The 12879-nt window shown below is 39.5% G+C and overlaps 1 protein-coding gene across 1 annotated transcript in view; it reads left to right on the forward strand.

Annotated features, from left to right (window-relative positions):
• LOC142748368 (tetratricopeptide repeat protein 39A-like) overlaps positions 1–12879 on the forward strand; it is a 44905-nt gene that overhangs the window by 9737 nt on the left and 22289 nt on the right. The window contains exons 2-5 of the mRNA XM_075855462.1: positions 7271–7372; positions 7456–7587; positions 7877–7932; positions 10936–11003. Coding sequence (XP_075711577.1) covers positions 7271–7372; positions 7456–7587; positions 7877–7932; positions 10936–11003 — 358 coding nt within the window. The remainder of the gene's footprint in view (positions 1–7270; positions 7373–7455; positions 7588–7876; positions 7933–10935; positions 11004–12879) is intronic.

The following is a 12879-nucleotide window of genomic DNA, read 5'->3' on the forward strand; positions in this document are numbered from 1 at the left end:
GTAACATCTTATTACAGTAACCCGGCTCCTGATCCTCTTATTACCCTGTAACATCTTATTACAGTAACCCGGCTCCTGAGCCTCTTATTACCCCTGTAACATCTTATTACAGTAACCCGGCTCCTGATCCTCTTATTACCCAGTAACATCTTATTACAGTAACCCGGCTCCTGATCATCTTATTACCCTGTAACATCTTATTACAGTAACCCGGCTCCTGATCCTCTTATTACCCTGTAACATCTTATTACAGTAACCCGGCTCCTGATCCTCTTATTACCCCTGTAACATCTTATTATAGTAACCCGGCTCCTGATCCTCTTATTACCGTGTAACCTCTTATTACAGTAACCCGGCTCCTGATCCTCTTATTACCCCTGTAACATCTTATTACAGTAACCCGGCTCCTGATCCTCTTATTACCCTGTAACATCTTATTACAGTAACCCGGCTCCTCATCCTCTTATTACCCCTGTAACATCTTATTACAGTAACCCGGCTCCTCATCCTCTTATTACCCTGTAACATCTTATTACAGTAACCCGACTCCTGATCCTCTTATTACCCTGTAACATCTTATTACAGTAACCCGGCTCCTGATCCTCTTATTACCCTGTAACATCTTATTACAGTAACCCGGCCCCTGATCCTCTTATTACCCTGTAACATCTTATTACAGTAACCCGGCTCCTGATCCTCTTATTACCCTGTAACATCTTATTACAGTAACCTGGCTCCTGATCTTCTTATTACCCTGTAACATCTTATTACAGTAACCCGGCTCCTGATCCTCTTATTACCCTGTAACATCTTATTACAGTAACCCGGCTCCTGATCTTCTTATTACCCTGTAACATCTTATTACAGTAACCCGGCTCCTGATCCTCTTATTACCCTGTAACATCTTATTACAGTAACCCGGCTCCTGATCCTCTTATTACCCTGTAACATCTTATTACAGTAACCCGGCTCCTGATCCTCTTATTACCCTGTAACATCTTATTACAGTAACCCGGCTCCTGATCCTCTTATTACCCTGTAACATCTTATTACAGTAACCCGGCTCCTGATCCTCTTATTACAGTAACCCGGCTCCTGATCCTCTTATTACCCTGTAACATCTTATTACAGTAACCCGGCTCCTGATCCTCTTATTACCCTGTAACATCTTATTACAGTAACCCGGCTCCTGATCCTCTTATTACCCTGTAACATCTTATTACAGTAACCCGGCTCCTGATCCTCTTATTACCCTGTAACATCTTATTACAGTAACCCGGCTCCTGAACATCTTATTACAGTAACCCGGCTCCTGATCCTCTTATTACCCTGTAACATCTTATTACAGTAACCCGGCTCCTGAGCCTATTATTACCCCTGTAACATCTTATTACAGTAACCCGGCTCCTGATCCTCTTATTACCCTGTAACATCTTATTAGATTAACCCGGCTCCTGATCCTCTTATTACCATGTAACATCTTATTACAGTAACCCGGCTCCTGATCCTCTTATTACCATGTAACATCTTATTACAGTAACCCGGCTCCTGATCCTCTTATTACCCTGTAACATCTTATTACAGTAACCCGGCTCCTGATCTTCTTATTACCCTGTAACATCTTATTACAGTAACCCGGCTCCTGATCCTCTTATTACCCTGTAACATCTTATTACAGTAACCCGGCTCCTGAGCCTCTTATTACCCAGTAACATCTTATTACAGTAACCCGGCTCCTGATCCTCTTATTACCCTGTAACATCTTATTACAGTAACCCGGCTCCTGATCCTCTTATTACCCCTGTAACATCTTATTACAGTAACCCGGCTCCTGATCCTCTTATTACCCTGTAACATCTTATTACAGTAACCCGGCTCCTGATCCTCTTATTACCCTGTAACATCTTATTACAGTAACCCGGCTCCTGATCCTCTTATTACCCTGTAACATCTTATTACAGTAACCCGGCTCCTGATCCTCTTATTACCCTGTAACATCTTATTACAGTAACCCGGATCCTGAGCCTGTTATTACCCTGTAACATCTTATTACAGTAACCCGGCTCCTGATCCTCTTATTACCCTGTAACATCTTATTACAGTAACCCGGCTCCTGATCCTCTTATTACCCTGTAACATCTTATTACAGTAACCCGGCTCCTGATCCTCTTATTACCCTGTAACATCTTATTACAGTAACCCGGCTCCTGATCATCTTATTACCCTGTAACATCTTATTACAGTAACCCGGCTCCTGATCCTCTTATTACCCTGTAACATCTTATTACAGTAACCCGGCTCCTGATCCTCTTATTACCCCTGTAACATCTTATTATAGTAACCCGGCTCCTGATCCTCTTATTACCGTGTAACCTCTTATTACAGTAACCCGGCTCCTGATCCTCTTATTACCCCTGTAACATCTTATTACAGTAACCCGGCTCCTCATCCTCTTATTACCTCTGTAACATCTTATTACAGTAACCCGACTCCTAATCCTCTTATTACCCTGTAACATCTTATTACAGTAACCCGGCTCCTGATCCTCTTATTACCCCTGTAACATCTTATTACAGTAACCCGGCTCCTGATCCTCTTATTACCCTGTAACATCTTATTACAGTAACCCGGCTCCTGATCCCCTTATTACCCTGTAACATCTTATTACAGTAACCTGGCTCCTGATCTTCTTATTACCCTGTAACATCTTATTACAGTAACCCGGCTCCTGATCCTCTTATTACCCTGTAACATCTTATTACAGTAACCCGGCTCCTGATCCTCTTATTACCCTGTAACATCTTATTACAGTAACCCGGCTCCTGATCCTCTTATTACCCTGTAACATCTTATTACAGTAACCCGGCTCCTGATCCTCTTATTACAGTAACCCGGCTCCTGATCCTCTTATTACCCTGTAACATCTTATTACAGTAACCCGGCTCCTGATCCTCTTATTACCCCTGTAACATCTTATTACAGTAACCCGGCTCCTCATCCTCTTATTACCTCTGTAACATCTTATTACAGTAACCCGACTCCTAATCCTCTTATTACCCTGTAACATCTTATTACAGTAACCCGGCCCCTGATCCTCTTATTACCCTGTAACATCTTATTACAGTAACCCGGCTCCTGATCCCCTTATTACCCTGTAACATCTTATTACAGTAACCCGGCTCCTGATCTTCTTATTACCCTGTAACATCTTATTACAGTAACCCGGCTCCTGATCCTCTTATTACCCTGTAACATCTTATTACAGTAACCCGGCTCCTGATCCTCTTATTACCCTGTAACATCTTATTACAGTAACCCGGCTCCTGATCCTCTTATTACCCTGTAACATCTTATTACAGTAACCCCGCTCCTGATCCTCTTATTACCCTGTAACATCTTATTACAGTAACCCGGCTCCTGATCCTCTTATTACAGTAACCCGGCTCCTGATCCTCTTATTACCCTGTAACATCTTATTACAGTAACCTGGCTCCTGATCCTCTTATTACCCTGTAGCATCTTATTACAGTAACCCGGCTCCTGATCCTCTTATTACCCTGTAACATCTTATTACAGTAACCCGGCTCCTGATCCTCTTATTACCCTGTAACATCTTATTACAGTAACCCGGCTCCTGATCCTCTTATTACCCTGTAACATCTTATTACAGTAACCCGGCTCCTGATCCTCTTATTACCCTGTAACATCTTATTACAGTAACCCGGCTCCTGAACATCTTATTACAGTAACCCGGCTCCTGATCCTCTTATTACCCTGTAACATCTTATTACAGTAACCCGGCTCCTGATCCTCTTATTACCCTGTAACATCTTATTACAGTAACCCGGCTCCTGAGCCTCTTATTACCCCTGTAACATCTTATTACAGTAACCCGGCTCCTGATCCTCTTATTACCCTGTAACATCTTATTACAGTAACCCGGCTCCTGATCCTCTTATTACCCTGTAACATCTTATTACAGTAACCCGGCTCCTGATCCTCTTATTACCCTGTAACATCTTATTACAGTAACCCGGCTCCTGAGCCTCTTATTACCCCTGTAACATCTTATTACAGTAACCCGGCTCCTGATTCTCTTATTACCCTGTAACATCTTATTATAGTAACCCGGATCCTGAGCCTGTTATTACCCTGTAACATCTTATTAGAGTAACCCGGCTCCTGATTCTCTTATTACCCTGTAACATCTTATTACAGTAACCCGGATCCTGAGCCTGTTATTACCCTGTAACATCTTATTAGAGTAACCCGGCCCCTGATCCTCTTATTACCCTGTAACATCTTATTACAGTAACCCGGCTCCTGAGCCTCTTATTACCCTGTAACATCTTATTACAATAACCCGGCTCCTGATCCTCTTATTACCCTGTAACATCTTATTACAGTAACCCGGCTCCTGATCCTCTTATTGCCCTGTAACATCTTATTACAGTAACCCGGCTCCTGAGCCTCTTATTACCCAGTAACATCTTATTACAGTAACCCGGCTCCTGATCCTCTTATTACCCTGTAACATCTTATTACAGTAACCCGGCTCCTGAGCCTCTTATTACCCAGTAACATCTTATTACAGTAACCCGGCTCCTGATCCTCTTATTACCCTGTAACATCTTATTACAGTAACCCGGCTCCTGATCCTCTTATTACCCTGTAACATCTTATTACAGTAACCCGGCTCCTGAGCCTCTTATTACCCAGTAACATCTTATTACAGTAACCCGGCTCCTGATCCTCTTATTACCCTGTAACATCTTATTACAGTAACCCGGCTCCTGATCCTCTTATTACCCCTGTAACATCTTATTACAGTAACCCGGCTCCTGATCCTCTTATTACCCTGTAACCTCTTATTACAGTAACCCGGCTCCTGATCCTCTTATTACCCTGTAACATCTTATTACAGTAACCCGGCTCCTGATCCTCTTATTACCCTGTAACATCTTATTACAGTAACCCGGCTCCTGATCCTCTTATTACCCCTGTAACATCTTATTACGGTAACCCGGCTCCTGATCCTCTTATTACCCCTGTAACATCTTATTACGGTAACCCGGCTCCTGATCCTCTTATTACCCTGTAACATCTTATTACGGTAACCCGGCTCCTGAGCCTCTTATTACCCTGTAACATCTTATTACAGTAACCCGGCTCCTGATCCTCTTATTACCCTGTAACATCTTATTACAGTAACCCGGCTCCTGATCCTCTTATTACCCTGTAACATCTTATTACAGTAACCCGGCTCCTGATCCTCTTATTACCCTGTAACATCTTATTACAGTAACCCGGCTCCTGAGCCTCTTATTACCCAGTAACATCTTATTACAGTAACCCGGCTCCTGATCCTCTTATTACCCTGTAACATCTTATTACAGTAACCCGGCTCCTGATCCTCTTATTACCCTGTAACATCTTATTACAGTAACCCGGCTCCTGAGCCTCTTATTACCCCTGTAACATCTTATTACAGTAACCCGGCTCCTGATCCTCTTATTACCCTGTAACATCTTATTACAGTAACCCGGCTCCTGAGCCACTTATTACCCAGTAACATCTTATTACAGTAACCCGGCTCCTGATCCTCTTATTACCCCTGTAACATCTTATTACAGTAACCCGGCTCCTGATCCTCTTATTACCCTGTAACATCTTATTACAGTAACCCGGCTCCTGATCCTCTTATTACCCCTGTAACATCTTATTATAGTAACCCGGCTCCTGATCCTCTTATTACCCTGTAACCTCTTATTACAGTAACCTGGCTCCTGATCCTCTTATTACCCTGTAACCTCTTATTACAGTAACCCGGCTCCTGATCCTCTTATTACCCTGTAACATCTTATTACAGTAACCCGGCTCCTGATCCTCTTATTACCCTGTAACATCTTATTACAGTAACCCGGCTCCTGATCCTCTTATTACCCCTGTAACATCTTATTACAGTAACCCGGCTCCTGATCCTCTTATTACCCTGTAACATCTTATTACAGTAACCCGGCTCCTGAGCCTCTTATTACCCTGTAACATCTTATTACAGTAACCCGGCTCCTGATCCTCTTATTACCCTGTAACATCTTATTACAGTAACCCGGCTCCTGATCCTCTTATTTCCCCTGTAACATCTTATTACAGTAACCCGGCTCCTGATCCTCTTATTACCCTGTAACATCTTATTACAGTAACCCGGCTCCTGATCCTCTTATTACCCCAGTAACATCTTATTACAGTAACCCGGCTCCTGATCCTCTTATTACCCCTGTAACATCTTATTACAGTAACCCGGCTCCTGATCCTCTTATTACCCTGTAACATCTTATTACAGTAACCCGGCTCCTGATCCTCTTATTACCCTGTAACATCTTATTACAGTAACCCGGCTCCTGATCCTCTTATTACCCCTGTAACATCTTATTACAGTAACCCGGCTCCTGATCCTCTTATTACCCCAGTAACATCTTATTACAGTAACCCGGCTCCTGAGCCTCTTATTACCCAGTAACATCTTATTACAGTAACCCGGCTCCTGATCCTCTTATTACCCTGTTGCTTCCTATAACACTCTTTACCACAGTAATATGATATCTTAATTCGGTCAGTTTTTCAGTCTGTATTGTATTGCTGATTTAATGACTCTACATTAATGATTATGAATGTTTCTCATACTCCACCAACAGTAAACATTCTGCAGGGTGGCACCCTTCGCAGTTCTATTATGTCCAGGGATGTAGAGGGGTGGAAACATTAAGATAAACATTTTTATACCATTTAGAGTTCTGTACAGGGAATAGGATATTATCTTTTTTCCTAAACTTTTTTTTTTTTTCATCCCCACACTATTTTTATAAGTTATTTAATTATAAGGTAAAATAACACAAATTATATACTTACCTTTTATATGACATAGCTTCATTGGAAGTTATATATTGATCGGCATGATGTCCCCGTAGATGGTAAGGATCTGGTAGGCGTGTTCGTTGAGGTTTATCCACCGCATAGTTTGCTTGTAGGCTCACAAATAGTTCAAGTGACAGTTGTCACACTAAGCCCCGCCCCCGGTATTGCCTTTGGTTCTTCCAAGGCTCAGTGGAGGCTCTAATAATATTTATTTTGGTTTAATTTGTGTATATCCCATATAAATATAATTTTTGTGCAGTAAGAGATTTTAGGTATTTCTCTATAAAATAAATTTTTATTAGTAAGTGGAGTTCCCTTTTAAGGAAAGTCTTAGGAAGGTGATTTGTGTTTGCAGGTCTAGTCTGGACCTGTCCCGGGATCTCAGCGATTGTATGGATGCTCTGAATCTGTTTCTGAACAACCGCTTCGATGAAAGCCTGGGACTTCTACAACCAAGGTGACAGACATCCCGGGGTCCTAAAGGTCCCCTCGTGTACTAAATTTATCATGTAATTTTGTTTCCTTTTCCCTTGATCACAGGGCTAAAGACAGTATGTACCACAGTCTTGTTTTTGGCACTATCCTGGAGATGCAGGCTATGATGACATTTGAACATGATGACATCATCAATGCTGGGCAGGTGATGAAGCAGGCACAAGAAATATGCCAAAGGTAAAATTTGCAGATTTAAAGGGCAAATCCACTTAAGGGTTTCTTTGCAGATATGGATAGTAAATCACGTAAATAACATATTACTAATATACTTTAATTACCAGAAATGCTTTATTTGGCATCTGGACTGTTTAAAAGAAGTTATATGACCACATGTAAAATAGAAAAACACTTTTTTGTGTGACTACAAGGCTAGTAAAGTCACAATATTGTGTAGTCGACAATTATGTTAATACTTAGAATCTCTCTGATATCGTGGTATGAACGTCATGTGTTATGTTTTATTTAGGTTCCGGAAAAAAACTTCCCTCATTAATAAATCCGGAGTTGAAACGTTTACTGAAGGTGAAAATTGTACTTTATTACCTACAACAGAGGATCGTTTAGATAGGATACAATTGTAGCAAATTCTCAGCTGTGAAAAGTATTTGGTCTGTACAGGTTTTCATCTTCTTGATGGAAACAAGAATATTTCTTTTCACTAATAAAAAAGAGAGATCTTAAATATGGTGAAGAATTGAAACAAAATCTATTAGAAAGTTGCAGCACTTTTCATTTGGCCATGATTAAGCTTCATTTACAAAATACTGGAAAACCCCTTTAACCCCTTCCCGACCACCCCACGTAGATTAACGGGCTTTAGCACTGGTCCTTGTGCCTGCAGCCCGTTAATCTACGTGTGCTCCTAAAAGAGCGCACAAGCGGTCCCCGCAGCCCGGCATCTCCCAGTACGGGCTGCAGCATTAGTACTGGGGGAAAACATCTGGTTGGATCACAGCGGTGATCCCCGCTGATTAACCCCTTAAATGCAGCGGTCAATAGCGACCACTGCATTTAAGTTGTTATAACAACATCGGCACCACGCGGTGCGATTGCAGGGGGCCGATGGTTGCGATGGCAACTGGAGGCCTAACAAAGGCCTCCGGTCTGCCATCTATGGAAGGTGATTAGGTCCTGCCACAGGAGGGCCTAAAATGCCCCTTGTCAGTGTCACACTGACAGGTATAATACCGGGTATTATAACAACAATCCAACAATTTGATCTTCAAGTCACTAAAAAAAAAAAAAGTTACAAAAAATGTACAAATATAAAAAAGTTCAAAACAATAAAATTAAAAGTCGCCCTTTTTCCCTTATAAAGTCCTTTATTATTAGAAAAAATAAAATAAACTATGCATAATTGGTATCGCCGCATCCGTAACGGCCTGAACTATAAAAATATAATGTAATTTATTCTTCACGGTGACCAACATAAAAAAAAATAATTAAAAAACGATCCCAGAATCGCTATTTTTAGTCACTTCAGCTCCCAAAAAATGTACTAAATGGGGATCAAAAATGTACCCAAAAATTATACCAATAAAAACTACAGTTTGTTCCACAAAAAACAAGCCCTCACACAGCTTTCCTGATAGAAAAATAAACAAGTTGTGGCTCTTAGAATATGGCGACACAAAAACGAAATAATTGTTTTTTAAAACCGTGATTTTATTGTACAAACACCGTAAAACATAAAAAAACCTATGTACATATGGTATCGCCGTAATCGCATCAACCCACAGAATAAAAGAAATGTAATTTATAGCGCACGGTGAACGCCGTAAAAAAAAAAGAATAAAAAACAATAGAAGTTTTCACAAGCTAATTACACTAGATTTAGCAAAAAACCTGTGGGATCAAATTGCTCAGTATACCCCTAGACAATTTTTTTTTTTAGGGCTTTAGTTTCACAAATGGCATCACTGATTTGGTCCCGCAGTGGCTTTGCAAATGCGACATGACACCCGAAACCCAATCCAGCAAACTTGAGCTCCAAAAGCCAAATAGCGCTCCTTCGCTTCTGAGCCCTGCCGTGGGTCCAAACAGCCGTTTATTACCACGTATTGCCGTAATGGGGAGAAATTGCTTCACAAACCTTGGGGCGCTTTTTCTTCTTTATTCCTTGTAAAAATTTATAATTCCACTGAATTCAGCAAAAAATCTGTGGGGTTAAAATGCTCACTATACCCCTTGATGAATTCCTTGAGGGGTGTAGTTTGTCAAATGGTGTATTTTTGGGGGGTTTCCACTGTTTTGACACCACAAGACCTCTTCAAACTTGACATGGTGCCTAAAATATATTCTAATAAAAAGAAGGCCCCAAAATCCACTAGGTGCTCCGCTGCTTCTGAGGCCGGTGTTTCCGTCTATTACCACACTAGGACCACATGAGTTACATTTCCTCTCTACTTTGCTTTAATTCCTGTGAAACACCTAAAGGGTTAATAAACTTTCTAAATGCTGTTTTGAAAGCTTTGAGGGGTGCAGTTTTTAAATTGGGGTGGTTTATGGGGACTTTCTAATATATAAGGCCCTCAAAGCCACTTCAGAAGTGAACTGGCCCCTGTAAAAATAGGTTTTGGAAATTTTCTTGAAAATGTGAGAAATTGCTGCTAAACTTATAAGCCTTGCAATGTCCTAGAAAAATAAAAGGATGTTCAAAAAATGATGCAAACATAAAGTAGACATATGGGGGATGTTAACTAGTAACTATTTTGTGTGGTATTACTATCTGTTTTACAAGCAGATCCATTTAAATTTAGAAAAATGCTAATTTTTGCAAATTTTCTCTAAAGTTTGGTGTTTTTTACAAACACTGAATTTATTGATCAAATTTTTCAACTAACATAAAGTCCAATGTGTCACGAGAAAACAGTCTCCAAATTGCTTGGATAGGTAAAAGCATTGTCAAGTTATTACCACATAAAGTGTCACATGTCAGATTTGAAAAAATCGGCTGCGTCCACAAGGCCAAAACAGGCTGTGTCCTGAAAGGGTTAAAGACTTACCCTGGTGCTCTCTGGGGTTCCCAGGTCCTAAAAGGATCCCTGATTCCGAGTCAACGCTCTTGCACTTAATACTTTTGTGCCAGACTATATATTTAGTAATGCCTTTAGTAAGAGTACTGGGGTCCGGAGTGAAGGATTTGTACTATATGTGAATTGTCCCATTAGCAGCGATATTAGGTTACCGTTACTAAGAAACAACCGTAATTTTGATCTGCAATTATGGACAGTAGTTGTGAATCAAAATACTGATCCATTCATTTCTATGGCCAACAGACACCTTCCCGTATGTTTACGGGAAGGTATCCGGGTTGTAGAAAGCATCCATAAAAGATAGGACATGTCCTAGTTTTTTATTTTACGGACCGTCCTCCCATACTTAATAATGGGAGCATGGTCCAAAAATGGGTGTGGAGGGGGCCTAACAGAAGCTGTTGGAGAAATCTTTACGCCTTGACATTGGAGGTGAACACTGGTATTAGGAGCTGACCCACTGGTTACACTGGTGTCTTTGATGTTGCAGTGGAGTCACATGCAGAGGTTTGCTTCGCGGAGTGTCTGCTACAACGTGCGGCTCTGATCTTCCTGCAGGTACGTCCGTCCTATTCATCTACAACCAACTCTAGGAGTCGTGTAGAAGAGACCGACCCGGAGCTGCCATAGGAAATTAATCCACATATATTACATCATGAGTAATATTCATTAAAGGGGCAGTATGTAGTCCTTAGTAATATGGTGAAAACGTCTTATTAAATAGGTTATTCTATATTGAATGCACTGGGTGTGACCTGCCAAAAAGAGTGGGGTAAGGGAAGAGAGAACTGCTCTGACACATTACTGTGCATATAATATACAATATACTTCCTCCTGTGGATAATAATATAACTACTATAATCCTGCCTCCTATGTACAAGAATATAACTACTATAATACTGCCCCCTATATACAAGAATATAACTACTATAATACTGCTCCTATATACAAGAATATAACTACTATAATACTGCTCCTATATACAAGAATATAACTACTATAATACTGCTCCTATATACAAGAATATAACTACTATAATACTACCCCTATATACAAGAATATAACTACTATAATACTGCCCCTATGTACAAGAATATAACTACTATAATACTGCCTTCTATGTACAAGAATATAACTACTATAATACTGATCCCTATATACAAGAATATAACTACTATAATACTACCCTATATACAAGAATATAACTACTATAATACTGCTCCTATGTACAAGAATATAACTACTATAATACTGCCCCTATGTATAAGAATATAACTACTATAATACTGCCTCCTATATACAAGAATATAACTACTATAATACTGCCTCCTATATACAAGAATATAACTGCTATAATACTGCCCCCTATATACAAGAATATAACTACTATAATACTACCTCCTATATAACTACTATAATACTGCCCCTACATACAAGAATATAACTATTATAATACTGCCTCCTATATACAAGAATATAACTAATATAACACTGCCTCCTATGTACAAGAATATAACTACTATAATACTGCCTCCTATATACAAGAATATAACTACTATAATACTGCCCCTATGTATAAGAATATAACTACTATAATACTGCCATCTATATACAAGAATATAACTAATATAATACTGCCCCCTATATACAAGAATATAACTACTATAATACTGCCCCCTATATACAAGAATATAACTACTATAATACTGCCCCTATATACAAGAATATAACTAATATAATACTGCCCCTATATACAAGAATATAACTAATATAATACTGCACCTATATACAAGAATATAACTACTATAATACTGCTCATATGTACAAGAATATAACTACTATAATACTGCTCCCTATGTACAAGAATATAACCACTATAATACTGCCGCCTATATACAAGAATATAACTACTATAATACTGCTCCGTATATACAAGAATATAACTACTATAATACTGCCCCAATGTACAAGAATATAACTACTATAAAACTACCTCTATATACAAGGATATAACTACTATAATACTGCTCCTATGTACAAGAATATAACTACTATAATACTGCCCCCTATGTACAAGAATAGAACTACTATAATACTGCCCCCTATGTACAAGAATATAACTACTATAATACTACCCCTATATACAAGAATATAACTACTATAATACTGCCCCCTATATACAAGAATATAACTACTATAATACTGCCCCTATATACAAGAATATAACTAATATAATACTGCCCCTATATACAAGAATATAACCACTATAATACTGCCGCCTATATACAAGAATATAACTACTATAATACTGCACCGTATATACAAGAATATAACTACTATAATACTGCCCCAATGTACAAGAATATAACTACTATAATACTACCTCTATATACAAGAATATAACTACTATAATACTACACCCAATGTACAAGAA

The sequence above is a fragment of the Rhinoderma darwinii genome, chromosome 3 (assembly GCF_050947455.1).
Source record: "Rhinoderma darwinii isolate aRhiDar2 chromosome 3, aRhiDar2.hap1, whole genome shotgun sequence".
Classification (NCBI taxonomy): Eukaryota; Metazoa; Chordata; class Amphibia; order Anura; family Rhinodermatidae; genus Rhinoderma; species Rhinoderma darwinii.